Source organism: Astatotilapia calliptera, chromosome 3, assembly GCF_900246225.1.
Source record: "Astatotilapia calliptera chromosome 3, fAstCal1.2, whole genome shotgun sequence".
Classification (NCBI taxonomy): Eukaryota; Metazoa; Chordata; class Actinopteri; order Cichliformes; family Cichlidae; genus Astatotilapia; species Astatotilapia calliptera.
The window spans coordinates 25,149,417-25,173,881 of record NC_039304.1 but is presented as its reverse complement, the minus strand read 5'-3'; the positions used below and the strand labels follow the sequence as shown (position 1 = coordinate 25,173,881).

Sequence of the window (24,465 nt, the reverse complement as noted above, 5' to 3'; positions counted from 1 at the left end):
ACTGTAATTTAATTGAGAGAGGTTAAATTAAAACATACAGTATATTCATTAAGAGGTTTATGCTCTTTATTTTATGTAATACAGTGGTCCCTCTTTTATCGCGGTAGTTATGTTCTAAAAAATAATCCGCAATAGGTGAAATCCGCAAAGTAGCTAAAATGTTTTTTTTTAAAATTATTATAGATTTTTTTATGTCTGTAAAACCCCTCACTACACACTTTATACACTTTTCTCAGACAGGTATGAACATTTCCTCACTTTTCTCTCTTGTTTAAACACTAAAAGTTCAAACCTTCGTAGAAAAATATACAGAATAAAACCAAAGGTGCCCGCGGTTGCCTTTGAACTTCAGAGTCACACTGTTAGCGGGTCAATTTGACAAGCTTAACACTTTCTGTACTGTACAGGAGACAAGGCACGAGATTGATTGACAATGGTCTACAGCCAATTAGAACGCAGAACACAATGTGTTGTATAAAAAATAAAAAGCTTGCAAAATTGCACAAAAAAAATCTGCGAAACAGGTGAAAGGTGAACCGCTGTATTTAAGTATACCTTACAAACTGTTATGTATATTTAACATGTGAGTCATTATCATTTTCAAATTTCTCTTGATGTTCATACGAGTGCAATGTTACGTTCTCCATCTGCATTGTGTCACATTGAATAGGAAAGCATCACCAGCCTATATTTTTCTGTTATAAATGACCACCTCTGCAGTTCTGCTTTGGTGTCTTTCAGCTAAGTGTTTTAAATTTAAAACTTCCAGCTGTAGTATTTTGACTTTCTTTCTTCTCATCATCTAAATTTCCAGCAGTGAAGTCTAGTATACTCATTTCACAAGATAATTCGATGTAATGTTTATAGCTTTCTCTGCTGTTGCCGAGTGGCATAAAATCCAAGCAGAGCATGTATGCATGCAACCACCTCCTAAAAGAAATTAAAGCTGTAATAACATCACACTACCTCTCACACTGCTCATGAGAGACAAGAGACGTAATTCTCACAGCCACACAAGGTCCTCGTCAGGACTTTCTAAACAAACCGCAATCATTTCATGCGGGGGCTGAAACAGACGAGTGGGTCTCTTAGATTTTGTCCTTTGCCCTAAAACGGCTCCGTCTGGACGGGTTTATAAAAGATAATAAAGTAACTGTATACTCTGAAATATGTAAAGAAACAGACACACAAAGGCTGCTAGCTCCCCTTTTTTCTCTATGTGGTCGTCAGGGAAGCCCTGTTTCTTCCACAGCAGCATGATGAAAGAAACAGGTGCTCATATTTGGGGAGTGTGGGAGAGAGAGAGAGAGCACTGGAAATAGTGAGGGAGAGAAAAGTAGAAGAAGAGAGAACCAGACACATCCCACGCTACTATTTTTCTATGCAGGCACAGACTCACTAAGCTGTGTGCTCTGTTATACTACAGCACTGTGAATACCTGTGTCTTATCACTCCTTGGCTTTGCTCGCTCTCATGCAGTCCTGTTGTTGTTGTGGCAACTCATGTGAGATAAAAAACAAAACGAGTTGATGGTAAAGTGATGAGTCTCTTTGTTAATCAGCATAACAATATTCTTCTTCTATAGTGAAAATGGCTGTGGACGGCTGCAACCCTTCTTTGTGTTATTGTGGCTCTACAAGCAGGATGTGTGCATCAGGTTAGATTAGGAAAAGGCTGTGAAGAGTTCAGTGCTGCTGTGAATCAAAATCAGTGTCCTGTGTATTGGACTATAATGATCACAGTGTGATCGGTAGTGAGAGTACGGAGAGGTGAAGGTGTGATCTGGAGTGAAGAGGAGTGAAAGTGAGGAGAGGTGAGACAGGACGTGTGAATGAGAAGCAGTCGGGCGTAACAGTGAAGCTGCGAGGAGCAGAGGCATATACAAGGGTTCACCCAGAGGTGGGCAATATGAGTAACAGCTAATATCACAATATGATTTTGCTATATCACAATACAATATATATATCACAATATATTTAAATAACATCTAAAACAAATGTTGTTTTAACCATTCAGTGCTTAAAATTGCCCTTTTTTATTTTGCTAACTGCTCACGTCTGCAGCAATAGTTTTACAGCATGTTTTGCAAATTACCGTGTTTTGTTCGACATCCTCCTTGTGAAATCCTTGCTCAGCGCTGTATGCCAGGTAGAACGTTTTTCCGGCTGGGAGGGGGGATTAATGATGCATTCGCAGAGTGTGGGAGAAAAAACCCTCACAGTGAATTACATGCAGACAGCTTAATATTGTCATGGCAAACTTATACTCAATGAAAGCCTAAATAAAGCCATTTTAACCATCGTATGTGGAAAAACTCATGATACAGCGAGTATATTCGATATATCGCCCACCCCTAGGTTCAACCATCCAAAGCAACAGTGCAAAACAGAGGCGAAGAAGAGGGGCAAGCAGGGTAAGGAAGAGTGTAAGGGAAGGTTTAAAAATGTCATGTATGGCTGGAGACGGGGGCGCTGACAAAAAGACTTGAAGCTGAGCTGAAGGCATTAGGATTTTCAAGGGGAGTGACCAGAATGGACAGGATTAGAAATGAGTACATCAGAGGGAAAGCTCAGGTTGATCGTTTTGGAGACAACGTTAGAGAGGCGAGGCTGCAGACCTTACAATTTAAAATGCCTTTTATCTGAAATTGAATTGATTTCAGGAGTGGTTTCAGATGTGCCTAAGGGTCACCCACATTAATCTTCCAATGACCTTCAGCTGTTGCCAGACTGTAGGCTATGCTGATATACTTGTCAGTCAGTCTAGTTACAGCCTCTCCTCCTTCCCATTCCACTTTCTGGCCGACCTGGCCCTCCACCCTCCGAACTGCACTAGCTTTAAAAGACTTCTTTGTCATGACTTGGACACCACCCTGATCCACCAACTTTTCTGGGTCTCCTGACTCCCCTTTTTGCTCAGCCTGGTAATGACTACCCACTCAGCTCCTCAAGCACTGTTAGGATTAAAGACTTTAAGATACTCCCTAATATCTTTCTTGGTCAATAAAACTGCTTTAGTCATGTCCTGGTTTCTTCTCTGCATCTATGTTTAGCCTGTTCTGGACATTCGGTCCCTTCTCTTTGGTGATTTTATGGGTACTGAGCCGCTCACCCACCTCTTTGGGTCCTGCGAGCTAAACAAACTAATATCTGGGTGCTAACTGTCACTGCATCATTGTTAGTGTCCATACATACAAGCATAAATAGATAAAACTGAGGAACATGTAATAGTTAGGGTTGGTGAAGACTTTAATTTCATTAATTGAGTGCAAAGTTTTACAGCAAAGTTCATCATCAGTGTTGAATGACAACAAAGAAACATGAAAAAGAGAAAGCTGACATGCCAGCAGAGCTGAAAACAAGCTGAGCGCAGTTTAGAGAGGGAAGTTTTTACCTCAGTCTCAAACTTTAAAAGCCCAGTTGACAAAGTAACAATGACAACAAAAGAAACAAGACGTTATGACAGGACGAGATGGCAGTAAAGAGGTGCTTAGTAATATGAGGCCAGTCTGCTCAAGTGAAATGTTTGTTGTGTGCTCAGCTCAGAGCTGAAAGAGTGAAAGGGAAGGGAAAGGTAGAAATCTGATCAAACGAAGCCACTGATCACAGACAGATTAAACTTCACAAGCTTCTATTCTTCTCACAAACAAAATATGCAGAACAAATGAGTGGAGAAACGTGATGTTTTTAACCATACATCTCTCTTCTTTTTTGCCCAGTAACTTCTCTTTATTGGTGCTTTTTAGTTTATTGTTGTTTTGCTTTCCATATGAAACACTTTAACAGATTTTTCTCATGCGTCTTAAAATCGAACTTATTTTTCCCCACTAAGCAGCAGTTCGAGCTTCCTCTGGGCGGCAAAATTCCCTTTTATTCGGAGAAAAGGAGCAACACAGGACAAAGATGATGTCCTTTCAGAAAAGGAGGTCAGCAAAACAAGAAGAAAAGATAAGTAGGGGTCTGAGGGGGACAGCATGTAGGTGGATTTGTCAGGTAGCCCGCTGAATCACAGCCACACACTCCATTCAGACACAGGGGGGAAAAAATCCCACAAGATTCCCACATAAACAGTTTCATCGCAAGTTCTGTTACATATATCTGAAATTTCCATCAGCGCAAAACATAACTGGCTGCCAAAAAAACTAAAAAATCAATAAAACACAAATCCCAGGTCTGAATCATCACCAAAAGGTCATCACATGATCGAAACCTTAATCTCTCCACCAAACCTTCAATCCTCTTAAAAGCACAACCTCCTTCCATTTAAAGAGAGATCTCCTTCCCACTTTAATGTTTTCAGTGATGTTGCTAGGATACTGAGAAGTGCGAACAGATCAAAGAACAGGTATGACTAGACTAGAAGTACAAGATGAAATGGATAAGACACTGAAGCCCTTATGATGGCAGCTTACATCTATAGCAGTAACGTGCATCTCCACGTAGGTACACTCAACTTTAACCTGACTGAAATCTTACAGTAGTGAGAACTGGGAATGCAATGACACCAGAAATTTAGTAGTCTGTACCAATACCAGACCTCAATACCAAAACAAAACATCCACCACCCCTGAGCCCTCATAAGGAAAAGAGGAGGAGAATGGATGGATGCTTTAAAACAATGATGTGGTGGCAGATCGTTTATTTAAAATGTTAATTTTATACTTAGTACCCTATCATGACTGGCAGTATTTCATTGGAAAATAAGGATTTATTTACTTTACACTAACAAATGCAAACTGCAATCATCTGTATTTTTTGTTCAATATAATTTTCGCAAATTTCAGAATCACAACGTATTCTGATCAAGAAATATTGCGATGTAATTTTGAGGCTATATCGCCCACCCCTGCTCTATAGGTAACATTGCTGGTTTTATCCATATGAAATAGTTATAGCATTCATTCAGCTCTCAGTATTAGCTTGTTGTTGGCTGCATTAGGTTACGTCTACATGCATGTATTTTGGTCAATTTAGCTTTTTCTATGCGTTTTTGGACATTCGTCCACACGTAAACGACATTTTGGTTCACTGAAAATTAGGGATGGGTACCGGTATCCGGTGCCATGATGGCACCGGTTCTGACATAAACGGTAGTAACCAGACCGAAAAGCAGCGCACATTTCGGTGCTTTATTTCGGTGCTTTTTTTTCCTGAGCTGTGATACACTTCTAGCCAATCATTTTACGTTTCCCAGGATAGTAGGCGGGTCCAGGTACGTACGTTCTTTTAGAGCAGAGCTACAGATTAAAAATGCCCAAGGCGAAGCGGTCAAAAGTCTGGCTGTACTTCACAGCAAAAGATGCAAACTCAGCAGCAACAAGTGCTTTAAGCTGATACTGTGATACTGTCAAAGGAAGTAACACCTTGAATCCGATGAAACACCTGGCGACGCATAGCGGGGTTTTTTTTAAAGCTGAGAAATGCGCCGTATTTGATAGCTTGCTGCGAGACCTCACACCGAGCGCATCTACTGCGGGTGGGTTGCCTGTTATCGGACCCGGATTTAGCAACATCCCCCACAAACCCAAAGAGGAGAGTCCTGGCCCCTAGCCCTGCCAGTGTGGCAGAAATGATGAGGATGATGATGCAGCAGCAGCCGTTCTTCTCTGCGTGAGTAGCTTAATGTTGTTCGTGTGTAATTTACGTTGAGTAGGCTAACCACGTTATTACATTAATGCATGTAAGGTGAGCTAGCAAACATCATCATAGCTACATGCGGCTGTCTTGTTGTTTGATGGCAGATACTCCCTTCACCCTGGCCAAAAAGGCTAAAATGACCAAAGAAAAAGTGGAAAACAGTTAAACATGAGAGGTTTTGGACAAAGTTTGTGTTTTTTCCATTGTTTAAGCACTGCTTCCAGCCAAGAGTGATACCATAAATCCCCTATAGCTGCAGAAAAGGCTAACATTGTTATCTTTTTACAAAAAAACAGCTGAACATGAGAGGTTTTTGGACCAATTTTGTGTTCTCCATTCTTTAAGCACCGGTTTGAGCACCGGCACCGTTTCAAAAGTACCGATTTGGCACCGGTATCGGATAAAACCTAAACGATACCCATCCCTACTGAAAATGGAGCGTTACAGACACTCTTGCCAGGGTGGAGATTTTGAAGCACTCAGCTTCAAAGCTGAGCTTTTGATTGGCCAACATTTCTTCACGGTTAAGGTTATATCACCACCTGTTGCTTTGGCATGGTATTGACATTGCTTCAGATCGGTTATTTCGCATTTTCATGTGGATAAATTTTTTTTTTAAAGAGATGAAAAAAATTCCCATTTTGAAAAGTACTTGTGTACATTAGGCTGCAGCCTTCATGATTACTTGCTGATTTCAGGGTTAGGGTTAGATTCTACTACTACTAACCCTGCTGTTGCAAAAATGACAAAAAGCATTTAAATATCACTTTTATTTCAATATCATGTGTCCTTCTACTGTTGTTGCTCATGCTAGAGCTGCTACTACTGCTACACCTACTGTAATGTAAGTTCAGGTACAACTTCTCCTTCTAAAACTACAACTACTACTGTTCTGGTTGATCTTTTACTGCCAATATAATCAAACCCGCTACTACTGCCACTACAGCCCCTACAAGCCATCAATTGATGGTGCACTTCAAGTAGACACTGATATCATCCACCTGTAACTCCCTGATCAGCCATCCTTTGGGGGTAAAGTCCTTATTTGTGACTTTATCAGCTCTACTATCACCTATCTCTAGTGTGGTTGCTCAGTGAAGTGAGATTTTCTGCTTATAGCTATTTGAAGCCAACAAGAAAACCATCCTCACGTCCTTCCAGTGGCTTCCTGTTCATTTCTGTATGACCTTCAAAAGCCTTTAAAATATCCAAGTCTATCCAAAGTCTGATCCCTGCACACATAACTTCTCACCTCTTAAAGCACCACCAGAAAAAGCTGGTATGATTATTTGGCATTATTAAATTCTGTCTACTAGAGTCATTTACCTTTTGCCAGTTTCCCTGGTTTTGCTCCTAGTATACACTAGGGACGGCTTTTAAGACGTATCATACGTACTTTTTTTATTCTCTGGATTAATTTTTTTTCAAAATGTCAAGTAAATGAATACACCTGGTAACACAACATACATCACTGTGGTCTCTACTTCTACTGCTTCTACTACACCAATGTGAGTACACCAAAGATGTCCATGTAAATCTGATGTCCACACTAGCCTGACATTTAAAGACCCATGAAGAGGAGGCAACAGGGAAATGACTGGATGCTGTTTCAGTCTGAATTAGCAGAAAATGAAACTCATGGAAAATCGTGATGCAGACACCCACGTCTGCGACCTGTTTGGGTCTTATTAGTCACAACATATTGCTCTTATCACGTAACAATTTATTTACCAGATGGAAATAAAAACGCAAGCCTTGACTAGCAAATTGTTGAGGAGGTGTTTGAATTCCACAACAAGGAGAATGAAACTGAAAATTGTGGGTTTAGGTGAAGCTTTGCAATTGATGCAAGTGCTCTGCTATTACTACTGCAGATATATTAGAACAGTGTTTCCCAACCATTATGTGCCGCGAGAAAGGATCAGGTGTGCTGTGGAAGATTATTTAGTTCCACCTGATTGGTACTCTTAGGCGATCGGCATGAGTCGCGGGCAGAACAATTGCATTCTCTTCCACTAGAGGGCAGTACAACTACCTGCTCTAATTAAATAGGTTGCAAACTGCCAGTAAAACAGAAGAAGATGAAGAAGAAATGCTATAATAGTCATGCTGTGAGAGGACACAGCGCGTGATAGCAATAGAAAAAAATGTTTTAAAGAAAAAGTAGTAAATCTAGCCCTAGCATCAGTAGTGTTCAGAAGAAAGCAAAAAAGGTATACTGGGGACAAACTGAGCCAATTCCGGTCTACCAGGTGAACAAAATGCTTTTTGTGTCATTTTTGTTTGGTGGTGTGCCATGTAATTTTTCTAACTATGTGCCGTGGCTCCAAAAGATTGGGAAACACTGTATTAGAGTACTACTATTACTATACTATACTACTGGTATCCAGTAGTATAGGGCTACAGCTAAATCTGTCATTGTTGCATCTTTGGCTATTTTCACTTTGGCTTCTACATCAGGTCTGCTTCTTCATGCAAAGAGAATAAATGACAAAGCAGCAAAGGACGGGGGAAGAGAAATGTCTGTACTCAATCCGGGTAATTAGCTTTTTAGCTTTTGGTTTTGGTCCCATTGACCACCTGTTAATCCTAACAGCATCCGAAGGTCATTGACACCACTGTGTAAGTTCTGCCACAAATACACAGAGACTGAAGGATGAGCAGGTTAGCAACAAATTAGAATAATGGAGGTTTGTCAAAGTATGTTTAGGTGACATTACGGTGCCTCGAATAGATTTATAAGAGTAAGAGAAATGTTAATGTTAGATAGAAGTACTCTATAGAAGTATTGAACACGTAGCATTATATAAGTACCACACCATTTACACTATCTTGATACTAGAATTTCATATCGAATACCATTTTTAATACCACGGGAGTGGAGGGGTAAGGTTGGGGTAGGGTATGACAACAATTTTAGGTAGTGCCAAACAAACAAAACAACGATAAGTATGTGAGGTAGTTCTGTGAGCAAACAGGGTTGATGAAGTTGGCGGCTGCCATTTTTGCCTGGTTGCTGGTAGAATTTTCTTAGCTTCAGAGTTGGAGTTTGACACAAATAATTGTGTTATACTTTTAAATTAGTCTATTATAATGTTACAGAAAGTTTTATTATTAGGCATGACCACTAGCTGCTACCTTAATGATAACTAAACAGAAACTATCTGATAAAGGAGGGGGGGGGGGCAATTCATTTACCCGAGGGGCCACATGAGAAACTGGGGTTGTTGTGGAGGGCCACAACAATAAGCTGAACTCAGTTCTGCTCAGTATTAATTTTATCTCTTTATGAGATTATTGGTGTTGCAATCCAAAACAATCCCAGCTTCTCATGTGCCCCTTGAGTAAATACCCACCCCTTTGATAAATCTACTTCCAACTGGGGTTGCAGCTGTGGATGGATCGAGATTTTTGATTGGCCAAAGATATTATACAAGATGCACATTATGACACAACACCACAACCCCAAATATACAGCCAAAGTCATTAAGAACTATTGTCAGCATAAAGAAGAACAAGAAGTACTGGAAGTGACGGTATGGCCCCCACAGAGCCCTGATCTCAGCATCATGGAGTGTGTCTGGGATTACATGAAGAGACAGAAGGATATGAGGAAGCTTATGTCCACAGAAGATCTGTGGTTAGTTCTCCAAGATGTTTGGAGCAACCAGGCGAGAGCCTTTAAAAACTGTGTTCAAGTGTTCCTGGAAGAATTTATGCTGCCTTAAAGGCAAAGGGTGGTCACACCAAATATTGATTTGATTTAGATTTCTCTTTTTGTTCATTCACTGCATTTTGGTGATTGATGAAAATAAATTATTAACACTTCCACTTTTGAAAGCATTCTTTGTTTACAGCATTTTTCTCACCTGCCTAAAACTTTTGGACAGTACTGTGTGCACGCCCACAAGCTTTACAATACTCCAGCATTGTTGAAACCTGACTTCCTGAAATTCTCCAAACTGTTGAGGGTTGTGAACATCAACTGCTTGAGTTGCTAATGAGGGGGAAGGGCTTTCTGACTGCATCACTGCTGTGTGAAGCTGTTTATTGACTAGAGGAGGCAAAGACAGAACTGTTGATGCTGTTGAGTATTAATTCAAATGCTAATTGAATAATAAAATGAATCTTTTGACAAACCTGCAGGGTACACGTATAGTTGATTCTAATATTCAAATATATATCCATCCATGGAAGTCTTTGGAGAGTTGCTCCCTCCACTGCTGCTTGCTTATGGAGCCTTAAGCTAGATAAAAATGGAATTTGCATTCAAGGACAGACACAAAGGTGGAGCAGTGGGAGGCAGATACAGAAGGTGAAAGGAGAAGGAGAAGGTAAACAGGTGAAACATTTCCACTAATGTGGTGCTGACACACTCAAGAACTGAAGAGTGCCGGTGCCAGAAGCCTAGTACCAAAAAAGGGTTTAATGAAAGTCAGAGCCAGGGGAATTTTGGCAAGAAATTGACCAGGTTCTGTCCATGTTTGATTTTTTTCTGAACGTTACCATTTCTGCTAGTGAGAAGGAGTTCCAAGAGCGAATTTGTTTCGTTGAACTTGCATGATGCACAGGCTGATTTATGGTGGTTATAAATGTGATTATTATTAGACAGAGGATTGATTGAATGATCAGTACATCTTGCATCTGGAAAATTCCTGCCAAGACTGATTATTGTCATCGTCATCATCATGGCGCTACATGAGGGAACGAGACCGAGTGCAGTGGATGGGGGGAGACCGATTAAAGAAGAGTTGACAAAAGACAGAAGATCCTAGGAAACAAATCGGGGGACAAAAATGAGACCAAACACCAAAGAAGAAGAAGACATCGTGGAAGCTGCAGCTCTGATGTGTTAGCTGATACTCCTCTGCCGATCTCCAAATCTCCGCAATGTCAGGATGTTTTGACTATAACTCTCACCACAAACACACACATACATGCAGACAGATCCGCCCCTGCACAGACTCCACCTGAGATGTGGGTCACGTGTAGGGCGAGCGGGTGTATATAGGTGTGCGCCTCCCTTGCTGCGCAAAAAGCATGCATCAAATTAAGTGTGTTTGTGGTTTGCACTGCATGACGGGTTCAAAGGAAAACCTCCAGGTATACATTACCGCTGAACCCCCTCACCTGGCTGAATGGAGATTGATATCTGTGAGGATTAATACACAGAGAGAGAGAGAGAGAGCAATAAAAATGACTTATGACGCTCTCTCCTTCAAACTTAATGAGAAACTCTCCGCACATGCACCAGTCTGTTTGTTTTAAACCTGAAAACAATGTCAGCTTAAGTTACAGGAACATAGCTGCTTTGTCTTTGATTTTAGGGGGTTTTTATCCCGCAAGTTTGGAAATTTAGACAAAGACATGCCACAAAATATCATTTCTTTCAATCTCTTGTGCTAGCAGTGACATCAGGACAGACTGTCTCCACTAGGGGGACTCAATGAGCGCTTTAATGGAGAAAGGGGAACTTTGATTCCCTAAAGAGTCTTCTTTCACACTAAATTAAAGGAATGCTCCAAAACACACAGCTAATTTACTATTATCTATTGAGACATTAATGACCATTTGTGAAAGTTCAGTGACTTTTTTGTGTATCATTACACTTAAATGTCAAAAAACCGTTAATATAGCAAGTAACTATCTTAATTAAAGTTATACGTTTTTTAGTTCATTTTCTCTTTTTTCCACCCTTTTAACAGTTTACTTCAAGGTCCTTGATAAACTTTCATGGCCTTGGTGAAATATTGCAGTAAACTTAATCTCTGTCATACCGAGACAACTTCCAAGCAAAGCAGGGAAGAGGTCAAACCATAGTTTTGACATATTACAGCTGAAGGAGAGGAAAGAGCTTCTATCTGTTGATTTATTCTTCATCTCTAATCACTTTATAAACTCTGAGCAGACAACTCTCAACTCTCAAATGCTGATTTTTTAGTCTTAGACCTGATCCTGTGCTGTTTTTGTTATTTCACAGGATGCTCATACTCTGTTCAGTGTTCCAGTTGCCATCAAAACACTGAATCTAATCCATAAAATCTTCAAACACACAAATGTCTCCTGCATAATTTGAAAAACATGAAAAACCCCACTCATACCACGAATAGCTGTGTTAGAGGACTTACAGAACGGCAAACAGACCTGATTGGCAGACCTGATTGGACACGCCTGGTGTGTGGTGGGCGTGCAGCCACGACTCATTTATAATTAATGACGAGGGAATATTCATGAAATATTATATGAGGAGCCTGAGTGAGAGACACTTGCACTGATTTGGTGATGCATCGGCATCCCGACACGTTAGAGATCTACAGCTGAGGATGAGGAGGCACTAGTTTAAACAGATGTGGAGGGCGAAGAGAGGAAAAGTGCGAGCGCGCTCATACACTTCCCCACCTGTGTTGCTGTTTCTGAATCATCTCTCAAATGCAAAGACTAATCAGCTGCACTAAATATGGGTTTCATTTCTCTACACTTCAGTGTGAGTCTGAAAGCAGCTGCTGTCAACTTAAAGCACACCTGCACACACCTGGAGAGAAAAACGCACAGTTCCCTCTTTCAGGACACCAAAACAAAATTACGCACAAAAGACTGAACAGCAGCCCCGCTGTTCGAGGTTCAATCCGAACACAAGCGGGCTCTTAAGGGAAGCATCGGCGCGCCGCTTTCCCTCCACACGCCGAGTTTAGAATCCGTCCGAGTTCTTGACGCGAGAATAGGAACAAAATACAGACACAGGGCGGAAAAAAAATAACCGCAGGTACGCGAAACGCGAAGATGCGCACGAAGGGGGCAGGACAGAAACTTCGTACGATCTCCCACCAAGAAAATCTGCAGGAAAATCCTGCGAAGGTGATCCTAGCAGTCAAAAAGCCATGAAAGCTGAGCGCAGAGGTGTATCATTGGTGTAATTACATGGCTTTTATTTGCAAGTAAAACGGAAACGGCAACCGGGATCATTATTATTAGAGCAGAAGCACTTGTTATAAAGCAGTTTCTCTATTTTAGAAACTTTACTCGCTCGCTGAGGGAGCCGGTGGGTCTCTGCAGGTTCTCCTGCAGCGGGGGAAAAATCAGTGCAAGGAACTGGAAGCGTACTTACCGCAGAGTCGGATCGCTGCACCCCGGCGAACAGGACTAGTAGCAGAGTCGCACCGAGCTGTCGCAGGCACTTTGAGTCTTTACTCATCTTTTGGGGAGAATAAAACAAAGATCCGCCTGCGTTAGCACTGTACTTTGGGGCTCTTTATACGCGTGTCATAGCCCTGCTCCCCCCACGCACACTGTGGAAAAGAAATAAAGAAACTCGTTCTTCTTCTCGGCGTGTCGGCGGTTGTTGCGCTTGCAGAGACTCCCAGTGGTCCTGGCTCTGGCACCGTGCGTCTCTGCAGTTCCCTCTCTCTCACTTTTTCTGAACTCGTAAACCTGCCCACCGGATCTACTTTCCACAAGCGGTGCGCAGTGATATCAGGGATGTGCACCTTCCCCAAGACAGATAATTAATTAAAAATAAATTTGGGGTGATTTGCGAAACAAGATCTGGTCGTAAGTGTGAGCCACGAAGGTCCAAATGCCCAAAAGTGTATCGCGTGTTAAAGTATGCAGTAAATAATCATTATGTTTGAACCTCGCGGATGGATATTCTTTCTCCTGACTCCAGACCACCGCTCGAGGCTGTGAGTTTGACTTTAAACCTTTTCTTTTCTTTTCCTTAGGCCCCGGCACGTTACATTCCTGCCACTTTATTACAGGTCACTTTCTCCCAACGAAGGAAAGCTGCTAGTAGAATAGTACAGAATAAAACCTCCGTCCTATAAAAACGTACCTGTTGTCTCGTTTCACACGCGCCTTCCTCTGAATGTGGTGTGAAGCATAAAGACTGTTGCATGAACTTATATGAACACATGCTGCTGAAGTTACTGTGTGATCAAACTGTATGTGCCCACACTGGGACTGATAAGCACACATAATCACAGTAAGCAATCATCTCAGCATCCAACCTTTGCAATATTACACTATCTATGTTACAATCACTGGAGTGAAAGAAACCAGAATCAAGACCTGCAGTGGAATAATTTAAAGGTGCACTTTTTGGGAGGATTTTATTGTGAATTTTTAAAGCATCACAGTTGAAGTGATTCTTGCATTTTTGTATGATTTAAAAGTCATCTAATCACAAGTTGGACTTAACATTTTCTCATCTTAAAACATGAAATACGTTGTGTAACTTTCTAAAAACTTTGAAAGCTCTACTCTAGTAAGTTTGCTAAAAAATTCTGAAATCAAATTTGATGAAGTACCTTAGTAATATTATAGTGCAAGGTTATAACTGTAGTGCTACTGGGTTTATGGTTAGGATTGAAATTGGGACAGTAGAAAATAAACATATGAATAAAAACTATATAGCAAGTCCAAAACTGAAGAGGACCTAGTTAGGATCCTGTGGTGCTAAACAAGCTGCAGAAAAGTCTATGCCAGAAACACAAGACACAAAAATTTAAGATAATGCACTGTAATAAAGGATTTTATAGCCCCTCTAGGGAGTGTTGCAAAGCTTAAAGAGTACTCTGCTTAATTCAAGAAGTTTTATGCATTAGCAGAGATCAGGGCAAAGTACACGTGATCCCTAACACTGATCTGCGGTTAAAGTTTTTAAATGTATCATAAGGAGGGTGTTTGGGTGAATGGTATGAAAACACAGTTATGAATTTTAAGATCCATCATGTTGATTCTTTGGGGACTAATTTTGCATAAAGTGTCCTAAGGTCATTTTAAACTTCAGTAACCACCTGAGCGCTAACAACGGTGGGGTTTTGTTTTTATGTGGAATAAAAGTCTTTGTAGTCTCTGAAAGAACTTCTTTCAGAGACAATGTTGTTGCTTTTTCACTGATTAAAACCTGGACTGCAGACTTGCTTTACACCGCTGTGCCTCCTTTGCTGGTCCGAACCGTACTTGGTATGTGGGGGTACCTCGGTGGCAGTCAGAGGCATGGAGGCATGTGCTGGCCCCTCCTCTTCGCTGAGGCTGCTGAGTTGAAGCGCACCAGTACGAAGTGCGCAGCAGCGACTGCACCGCTGAAACTTGGGTGAGTTGGACAAGCTCTGATTTTTATGAAAGAAATCGCCAACAAAACGTGTGATTTCAACGCTGGCTGGCTGTTAATGCTTGGAGCTTTATGTGTTAAAATCGGGGTCAGTAGGACTGCTTCTCTCTCTCTGTCTCCGGTAGATGACAGGGGTTTTTGGAGCCGTCGATGAGCGCGTTTGAAGCGGTGCCTTTTTGGTGAAGATAAGGGGATCGAGCTCTACCTGTGGTCCCCGCCTTCCGCCAGTCGGATCAATATGAAAGTCCTGTAAGGGTTTATTTTTTGATTTCTTTTTAAAATGGCTCTGTAAACGTATTTCTGCAAAGTTAATTTTCGGCTTTGCAGGCTGCCTCTGCCGCTGCTGTACCTGTCGACTAATAAGTTCGGAGGGAAATAACTAAAAGACTTATTTTTGTTTTGCAGGATTTGTGTGATCGCGCTGACCTTCGCGGCGAGGTCTGCACTCGGAGTAAGTCCCTTTCGTTTACTGTGACACTTCCTTAGGTGGAGAGGATCCCCGCTTGGTTTATTTAGCGCAGATGAAACTCTTAAACACCCGATTTAGATGGAGCTGTGTTTCGTGAAAGAGCAGCTGAGCTGTGACCAAAATGGGGTTCTTGGTGTCTCGTTAAAAACAAGTGTGATAGCTGCTTGACTTACAGTGTTACAAAGTTACTGTCATACATCGCCGACACGCAGGTCATCCATGCTGTGCATGGCCTCTGCCTGAGGCATATGGTGATACTTTTATACATTTCTATTACATTTTCTCTAAAAAACTGTATTTATTAAATAGAGTCAGTCTTTCAGTGCTATTTGTTATTGTCATTTAAAGTAAATAACATTTGCAGACGAGCTTGTTGCACCGTTTGTGCCAGACACTGCACGGTATGTGGGTCCCTTTTTTAAGCTTTGAGCTGGAGTCCACATTTTTGCATCGAAAAAAAAAACCCAGTTCATATTTGAGTGGGCCCGCTCGCAGTTATTTGCAATTCAAAGCCCGCCCCGCTGATGAATATTAAGAATTAGGAGGATATCAGCCCTGCGTGCCTTTCCAAGCCACACCTTTCTGCTCACTTGATGAGGTTCTGCAGAGGGGATTGAAAATAGTGGAGGGCTTTGGTACTTCAGGCCCACTTTGTTTCTGTTTATTAATCATTTCAGTTGCACTTTATAATAAGGTTCGCAAAATAGGGTGCAATTCTTCTAGAGGAGAATGGAAAATTATATTCAAGATTCAAAGATTCAAAGTGTTTATTGTCACGTGTCACAAGAGAAAAGGCTTTTCTTTGTGCAATGAAATTCTTTCTTTGCTGTCCACCAACAGATGCCGGTTAATGTATACAATAGAAATATAACATATAAATACAAATAGTACAAATAAATAGCTGAAGTGCATTTTATCTGAAACTGCAGTGTGTGTGTGTGTGTGTGTGGGGGGGGGGGGGTATTTTCTAATCTTTTAACCTTGCCTTTTTACATTTACTTATGCATTAAATTTCTGTGCATCATTAATGCTTTACTATTCAGTTGTCCTCTTATATTAAATATAAAAATGTGATGAGGACAGCTCTCTGTCTTTTCTGCTTACAAGAAAAATTAAACAGCAAGCAAAAACTGCAGGCTTTGGGCCCAAGTGATCTTATAACACATCGTTCCACGCCCTGTCAAACATCCATGGTGCACACCTATTTAATGCATAATAAAAGTGTAAAAAGAAACCCAAGGTTAATCCACTACATGGTATGGCCCGCACCCCTAAAACTACAGCATACCTACAACGTACGATGTAAAGATTTTTTTGTTACTCTACTAAGTTATGCACTATTTAAAATTTGATTTGTATCTCCTGTAAAATACCTAAAGTTACAAACGTCTTAAAAATACTTCTAGTATAATTATTTTTGTGTTCAGTATTGTGCAGTATTTAGGACTGCATCTCTACTGCGTGTCGTTTACAGTGATGTTTATCTGGTGTGTGGTGGAAATGTTGTGGGGGCTAAAAGTTCAAAGACAGGTGAAGAGCTTATAGACGTCAAAATAGCTGTTTCGTTGTTGTCCTCTTGCTACAGAAAGGAACACATACTGTACCAAACAGGATTAACAGCAAAATAAAACAACACAATGCTGCTTTAAATATCAAGATATGTAAACATTTAACAATCAGTGTATCTCTATGATTTATCAGCAGTTTTACAGATGTGTTTTGCATTTTTGTAACACATGAAGTGATATCAACACAGATAAAAACCATAATAACCTTCCAGTTGCATCATATTGCTTAAACAACTAGATATTAAACATTTAGAACTTCTTATAAATGGAGGAAATGTGGGAAGAAGTGGTATCCTTCATAAGGTGAGATAATTTTCTTATCTCACAGCTGCATAAACCTGTTAAAAACCAGTTGGAAATCCTTAGAAATTCGTTGGTCTAAAGCTGGATACAGGGCTGTATGTCCTACAGGAGTAGGACATACAGTAAGAGAAGTTGGGGTCTTGCATTCCTTAATTCCATCTTCTTGACATTGGTGGAAAAGCAAACAATCAAATGAACAGAAGTGGAAATGATAGTTTACTCAGGTTCACACCAGTCATCTGTAAAGAAGCTGATTAAGCTGTGAATGAAGCGCCGAAACCATTACAATAAAAATTAGAATAAGAAAGAGCAGCGGCGTTGTTTGATGATGTCAGAGGTCAAAATTGGTCTTTTCTCTGGGGAAGCCATTGAAAATACAGCACATAGTCTCCACAACTGACAAAATATCAGATCATTGTGTAGATATCGCTGGGCAGGAGCATTTAAAATGTGTTTGACTTTGTCATGCTGGAGAGGATCAGGCTGGCCTCTAAAGGTTTGCTCACTGTCTTTAGTAGAAGGACGAAGTAAAAAAGGAAAAAAGTGCTATAACGCAGTAATTACATGCAGTTTGATCTTGAGCTCTCCCAGCTGAGGGAGTCGCAGGAAATGCCGCTCAGGTTGTGCTTCAGCAAAGACCGACTGACATTAAAGTGATTCAGCGGCAGAAAGCCTCCTGTATCCCAACAGGAATCAGCTGATGGAGCTGCACTGACTTTGAATTGACTCCTCCACCCACTTCCCGCCTCCCTGTTGTTTTGTGTTGTGTATGTGTGTGTGTGTGTGAGTTGGTGACTGAGTGAGTGACAGATGACTTCATTGGGTGGTCTTGCCTTTCATAACCATGGTAGCTAAGTCTACCGCTGTGGTAGTGCGTGCTAAAGTTTGTTTTGGGATGAATTAAAATATGAAGTTCATTCCTGTCTCTGCACCACTGAGTGCAGGAAGGTGTTTGTCAGGTGATGTCAGCGTCATCAGATAAAAGCAAACACTTGTTTATCTCTCAATGGCACAGAGCGAGAAGATAGCCCAAGTTTAGGGTGAATGCATTACTTGCAGAAGCCCAACTCTTAGTCATTTGGAATCTTATCTGGGCATATGTAGTACTAGTATAAGTTAGCATGTTGTAGTTGTATAATATAGTAGCAGTAGATATTCTGAAAGGAAAAATAACAAGTGCAAAGGATTTGATGCAACACAAGATTCGCATCAAGGTAGAATACAAACAAGGCTACAGCTTCTGTGTGATCCTACTCACCATATAGTGAGTTGGCCATTTTGAAGTGCTGTCCAAACTTTTAGCAAGTGTTGCTTTAACCTATAGTGCACTTAAAGGTGTCGTTAACTTGGTATAGTATTTATGACAAAAGTTCATGTCGGCATTCATTTACTTATCTGACTTATCACTGTGTGTCTGCAATGATAAAACCAACAGTGCCAAGAAAAGGAATCCTGTCTGAAATTTTAAATATTTTGCAAATGAAGTCATGAGTGAATTATTTCAGGCACGGCCGATGTTAACCATAATTATGCTTTAGCCACCTAAAGTTAAACTTAAGGGGGATTTTAGCTGTTGTCACACATTCTGACATGTTTTTGAGGCACACTCAGCTCGAGGCTTCAAAAGGACACTTCACTAACCAATGGGTGATTGGTCACGGTGTCTACACCTGTCCGTTATGCTGTCAGTCAAAAGAAGTACGTCTGGTAGCGGCTTGAGTTGTAACATTGGTTTTGGTTTGCTAGCTTATGTAGTTTAAGTAGACTGGTTGGTGTATTTATAAATTATTTTACCACTTAGTGAACACATAGAGAGAGAAGGACCTTCTGTTGGAGCTTCTGCATGGTTTCTGGTTTGTAAGAACTGACGCTACTGTTGGCACAAGGGAAACATCCCACAGGAGTGAGGAAGAATGGTGAGGAGAGGGGAGGCGTTATGATGGGACTGAAAGCAGGGAGTCCAGAAAAATTAGAGCAAGTGATTTGGAAATCATCGAGAAATCAACTCTTTAGATTTGTTTTGACCCAGCTGAGCACATTTGTATGGACCACTGAGTCTCAGCCTGCTGACAGATGAGATGATGAAACTCTTAGGTGTTGTTAAATTTACAATTTAATGTATTTATTCTGGCATAAAGAACATTTTTGACTTTGGTGATCTGAGTCATGCTTGAAAGAAAACGTTTTACTTACTGAAGAATTCTGAGTAAAAGCATTTTTGGGTCGTGAAGTTTTTTTTCTGAATTTTGAGAAAAGTCAGAAGTCTGACTCCTCATTGTTCTTACTGTCCTCCAGAATTTTTATTTAAATTTCAGAATTCTGGACGAAAACTTGAAAATTACAGTGTTTTCTCTCAGAATTACGACTTTTGTTTCTAAATTTTTAACTTAAATCATATTCCGATTCAAACTCAGAATTCAGATTTTTTTTCTCCGAAAAAAGCTCATCATTCTCAAACAAAAACCCAACCCCGACACCCACACACGAAAAATTAAACAACGTTTTTGTCATTTGGTCGAATCCAGTTCCATAGGTTCCAATTTATAATGTCGATAAATTAGGATTTGTTAATAACTTTTGTGAGTTCTGGTTGCAGTTGCAGAAGTATAAGGTTTGTGCTCATGAAATGATCTGGAATAACAGGAAAATGCACTGACTTCTGTCAAATAAACCCAAAGAATCTTTGCCTGCCACTTGACCACTCACTCTTACATCTACGAGTACTCAGTGTCGCCGTATTATTTAGTCTAATCAGATAGTTTGCCCTATTTTATCAGATATTTACTTTCCATATTTCATAATTAATTTTAATCTGATTACCAGCTGATGCAGAAAATAGCCACCTCCTCTACCCTCCCTCCCTCCCCCCTTGAATTCCTGCAGTGCTTGGCAGGACTTGTTTCCCGCTCCCTGCAGGTGCTAGAGTGGAACATTCCAGAGACGCTGAGTGAAGGGACCAATCACTGCTTGATTTGTGGGTTCTAGACCCTACACAACACAACAGTCCTCCCCCCCACCTCCTTTTTTCTTTCCCTCCTGCCCTCCTCCTCGCCTTTCTTCACCCAATCATTACCCCCCTCCACACCCAGTTTTCCTATCACTTTTTGCCCTCTCTGTTTCCATAAGTCAAGCAATCCATTACCAGTTGATTTGTGGTGTGAATAGTAGTTCCCCACAACCTTTGCCTTTTTTCATTCTTTCTTTAAAAAAGAGCTAAAGTGTGATTGATTACTAAAGTAGTGCTCTCCTGTTTAATCATTATTTAGATGCATTTAGGTTGTTCAGTTTATCAAAACAGTTATTATGATAATTGGCGGATAAATTTAGTCAATTTCAAATTAAAAGTATGACGATTCTTCTGAGTTTTTGGCTCTTGCTCAAATAAAGGAGATACAACATTTTGCTCAGAGAAATGTAAATGGCAATTTTTCACCATTTTCTTATACTTTAGGATCAAGCAATTAATTGATTAATGAGTCATCTGTTTGGGTTAACAGGAGATATGGCTATATGTTACAGAAACGTCCACACTTTCTTCCCTGATAATTTATTCAGTTAGAAGGTTTTAAAAATGTGCCTTCAGGGCTTAAGCAAGAATTTTTCTGTCGAGTTCAATGTCACGGTGAGGTCATACTGTATAATTCTCACTTTTCAAGGACCTGTTGTATAACCTATGTGAATTATGTAAGAAAGAGGACAGGGTGCAGATTATGACAGATTTTCCTCATACAGTAAATTCTTAAATCAGCCTTATGTCGACAAATCATAATTAAGGGGAACCTGTTAAAAACGTTGCTGCATTTAAGACAGAAAACAAAGATGGTGGCATACAGCCATACTGGGAAAATGTAGTGAAATGAAAGCTGTTCGATCTAATTAAAATGATTTAGGACTTTTCCTCAGGTTGAAATACTTCAGGGGTTGCATATGGGTTTTAGTTTATACGTGCCACAAGTGGCAGTGGGAACGATCGAGACCATAGTGTAGTTTCCTCATGGGAAGAAGGCTTGGGACAGGATGAGATTAGTCAAGTTTATGAAAAAGTTCTGTTGTTGTTTTGAAATGTGATAAAGAGCCACCTGGTCAATCTGGAGCATGACGTTTGATGTGACCGGGTCGTGCTGCGCTCTCTCAGTTCTCTCAGGCAGACGCCTCTTCTGTCTCTGCTATTTTAACTCTCTCATCTTCTTCATGACGGCCTGCCATTCCTTTTTTTGTTAAATCAGTTTTTACTCACTCGTGCCATTTTTCTGGTTTCTGCTTATGACTTCAAAGCTGGAATCCCCCCCCCTCAGGTTTACTTAAAATAGGTAACTAAGTACCTTAGGAACACTAAACCAAACATAGCAGCTTTAATATGTTGTAGAAAAGCCTAGACCATTCCTCTCCCACACCCACTGATAAGACTCTACTACCTGTGTGGTGCTTGCAAGCACTGGTGCATGTTTCCCCATAAAATCATTCACATCCGCTTAGGTCCACTGCAGGTGGGATGAAAGACACCCTGAGCCTTTTTTTTTTTGTTACCGGGAAATACCCTCGTCTAATTATGTAAAAGGAAATGCTGGCTTCTCATGATGTTACAGGTACCATGTACACACATTTCTAATCTCATGTGATGGGAGAGCCAAGAGTCAAAAACCAGACAGAGAAGGTCTGAATGAAACTTCACATAAAATAATTGCACTGAGTGGTAGCAGAGCACAGTGGTAATGTATATGCTGAGAAACTGTCCATTGCATTCTCTACGTCTAAGTTGGTTTACCTTCAGATTACCTTCAGTTATATTGGCCTGATCAAATCAATCAGATGAAAAGCTGTATAATTTATATTTTCAGGTTTGATTGATCTTCTTCATTTGCTTCTCTCATCGCCTTCGCCTTATTATGTTATAATTCAGAAACACTGAACTGGAAAGTTTCTGCCAGGAACTGGTTATGTTGATTCCTAATAATGGCACATAATGAAACAAGAAGCATGTTTCATCTTTGGGGAACTATGTTTGTGTTACTCCTGTACAGAAAATATTATGGAATGGTAAATTATCACGAGACAGTCTATATACAGCCAAATCTCTTGATTTAACTTGTAGATTTTAAGGTTTTAATACGTTCTGTTTCGGCTTCAGTAGTGGTGGTTATGGGCAAATATGCTGGAGACGTTAGCACTGTTCAAACTTCAGGATCTGAACCTATCATTGCTCTGGTTTCTGTAGGTGCAAAAGACCAAGTAATTACCAATAACAGGCAAGCGTGAAGACATCTGCACTAACCGTCTGATGATGGACTTTGAATCAAAGCGGACTTGCTGAGGCAAAAAGTATAATCCAAACGTAATGACATAGTATAATGAGTAAAATGTACTTATACATAAGCGTATAGTCATGTCATTGAGAGTTCAAGAATGAAGGTACAAACCACACTGGACTACAAAGAAGTAATACCTCTCAAGGGTGCAGTAACATTACCCTTGAGTGTACAGGCCCGCTGACAAGCTGTTGTTTCCCTAAAGGTACAATAAGATACTTTATTTTACTTGGAAGTCTACAGTGAGGGACCCAGCATAGATCCACTTGCATCTATGCAGAAAAATAAATGGTTCAGTTGGATGGATTAATTGAAAATTAATAGAAACTTGAGTTGGAAGAAGTTTTTTTTTTGCTGGAAATAATGTCAACACTGTCAGACACCAGGTCTTTTTCTTCTTTGAATCCTTATTTAACAGAGATTTTGTAACACTGTTTCTGTTATGCAATCCAGCTAAAAGCCCTGATTGTCATGTTTTTGCATTGATCCATGTTTGATTTCATTGCTGTGAAAGTGAACATTGTGAATATTATGTTTTCTTAAAACAGTTTAAAAGCTATGGTTAGAAGCCATGAAACATCTTTTATTGGGTGCGGATCGTGTTCAGGACAGTTGATAAAGATGATTGAAAGTTTGTCTTTTATGTGTTACAGAAGGTGTGAAGATCGTTATCAGACCTGCAGCTGGGATTTGCCAATATTGAACCCGTTCACTACTGGCGCAAACTGGAACGACTGTGTTTTTGTCTGTCAACTGTTGGTTTTAGCGTCACGGTTGAACTCATGTTATGGCAGTTATGGCAACATTCCCCTCCATTTGCCAATTCTTGGCACAGCTACTTTCACATATCAGGTCTGCCTCATTTTCTTTTGATCAAGCGCATGCTGTCAGGTTGTCCCACGATTGGCCGCGGTAAACTCAGAGGTCAGAGTTCGTCTGAGCACAACAAAGGCAGCGGGGGTTTGTGGCTGCAGCGACAGCTTAACATTCCTCCGCCCACTCTCTCCAGATTTGTTTATTGCACTTTGTCCTTTGGTTTTTTGCCTTTCATGAAAGGAAGATGAGCAAATTCACTGCAGATACAGCTAGAGCATATAGTGATATAAAGAAAAGAAAGGAGTGGGGAAGGAAAGGGGTGTGGGGTGTGTGATGATGTCTTAGCTTGTTTGATGGTATCTTCTTTTATCCTGAAACTACATATTCCCCCACCTATGTTAGTTTGTGGTATTTCATTATTTTTAATAAATTGTGGTTCTCTGGCAGAAATTGGCTGAGTGCCCTCTCCAGTTGATGCCAGACAAGTTGATGTCCCAAGTGGAGGAGTATAAGTATCTGAGGTCTCGTTCATGATTATGGGTAGATTGGCAAACGGATTGGTGCGACTACGACAGTGACGCACCAATCCGAATGCTATACCAATATGCTGAAAAGAGAGCTGAGCATGAAAGTGGAGCTTTCAATTTACCTGCCAGTCTATGTTCCTGTCCATGTCTACGGCCACTAGCTCTGGTGACCAAAAGAACGAGGCTGCAGATAGAAGTGTCTTAAATTAGCTTAATTTGAACGGTTGCTTCAAACAGGAGCACAGGGTAAAGAACCTGGCCATTTGGGAAAGTCTCAGAGTAGAGCTACTACTTGTCCACATGGAAAAGAGCCAGTTGAGGTAGTTTGGGTCCTACCGAGAGGAAACCCTGAGGCAGAATGTCTCTTACGTTGGGCTTGGGAAAACCTAAGTATCCTGATGAATGAGCTGAAGGAGGTGGCTGGGAAGAGGGAGAACTGGACCTCTATTCTTGGAACCCCGACGCTGAATAGTAGCAAACAAAAAAACAACCAAAAAACGATGGATGGATGGATGGATAAAGTGATGGAGGAAAACTAAGAGCTTCATCACCTCGCTTTGTATATCTGAGCCTTTTACTGTCTTAATCTTGTAGTTTCCTCACACCAGTCTTGTCATCCCTCTTCAAGCTAGCATTAGCTTTAAGATTAGCTTGGCAAAACCTCTTCATTTAGCATAAAAAGATAACAGCTAACAGGTAAAATGAATGATTTAGCAGGTAAATGAACCACG

The 24,465-nt window shown here is 40.6% G+C and overlaps 2 protein-coding genes across 8 annotated transcripts in view; one reads left to right on the top strand and one right to left on the bottom strand.

The window, feature by feature from the left end:
- col4a5 (collagen, type IV, alpha 5 (Alport syndrome)) overlaps positions 1 to 13,036 on the bottom strand; it is a 62,124-nt gene extending 49,088 nt beyond the window's left edge. For both annotated transcript variants that reach the window (XM_026162557.1, XM_026162558.1), the window contains exon 1: positions 12,742 to 13,036. In XM_026162557.1, coding sequence (XP_026018342.1) covers positions 12,742 to 12,828 — 87 coding nt within the window. In that variant the 5' untranslated portion in view covers positions 12,829 to 13,036. The remainder of the gene's footprint in view (positions 1 to 12,741) is intronic.
- Positions 13,037 to 14,666: 1,630 nt separating this feature from the next.
- col4a6 (collagen, type IV, alpha 6) overlaps positions 14,667 to 24,465 on the top strand; it is a 143,504-nt gene continuing 133,705 nt past the window's right edge. For all 6 annotated transcript variants that reach the window (XM_026162556.1, XM_026162554.1, XM_026162555.1 and 3 more), the window contains exons 1-3: positions 14,667 to 14,727; positions 14,871 to 14,994; positions 15,151 to 15,196. In XM_026162556.1, coding sequence (XP_026018341.1) covers positions 14,984 to 14,994; positions 15,151 to 15,196 — 57 coding nt within the window. In that variant the 5' untranslated portion in view covers positions 14,667 to 14,727; positions 14,871 to 14,983. The remainder of the gene's footprint in view (positions 14,728 to 14,870; positions 14,995 to 15,150; positions 15,197 to 24,465) is intronic.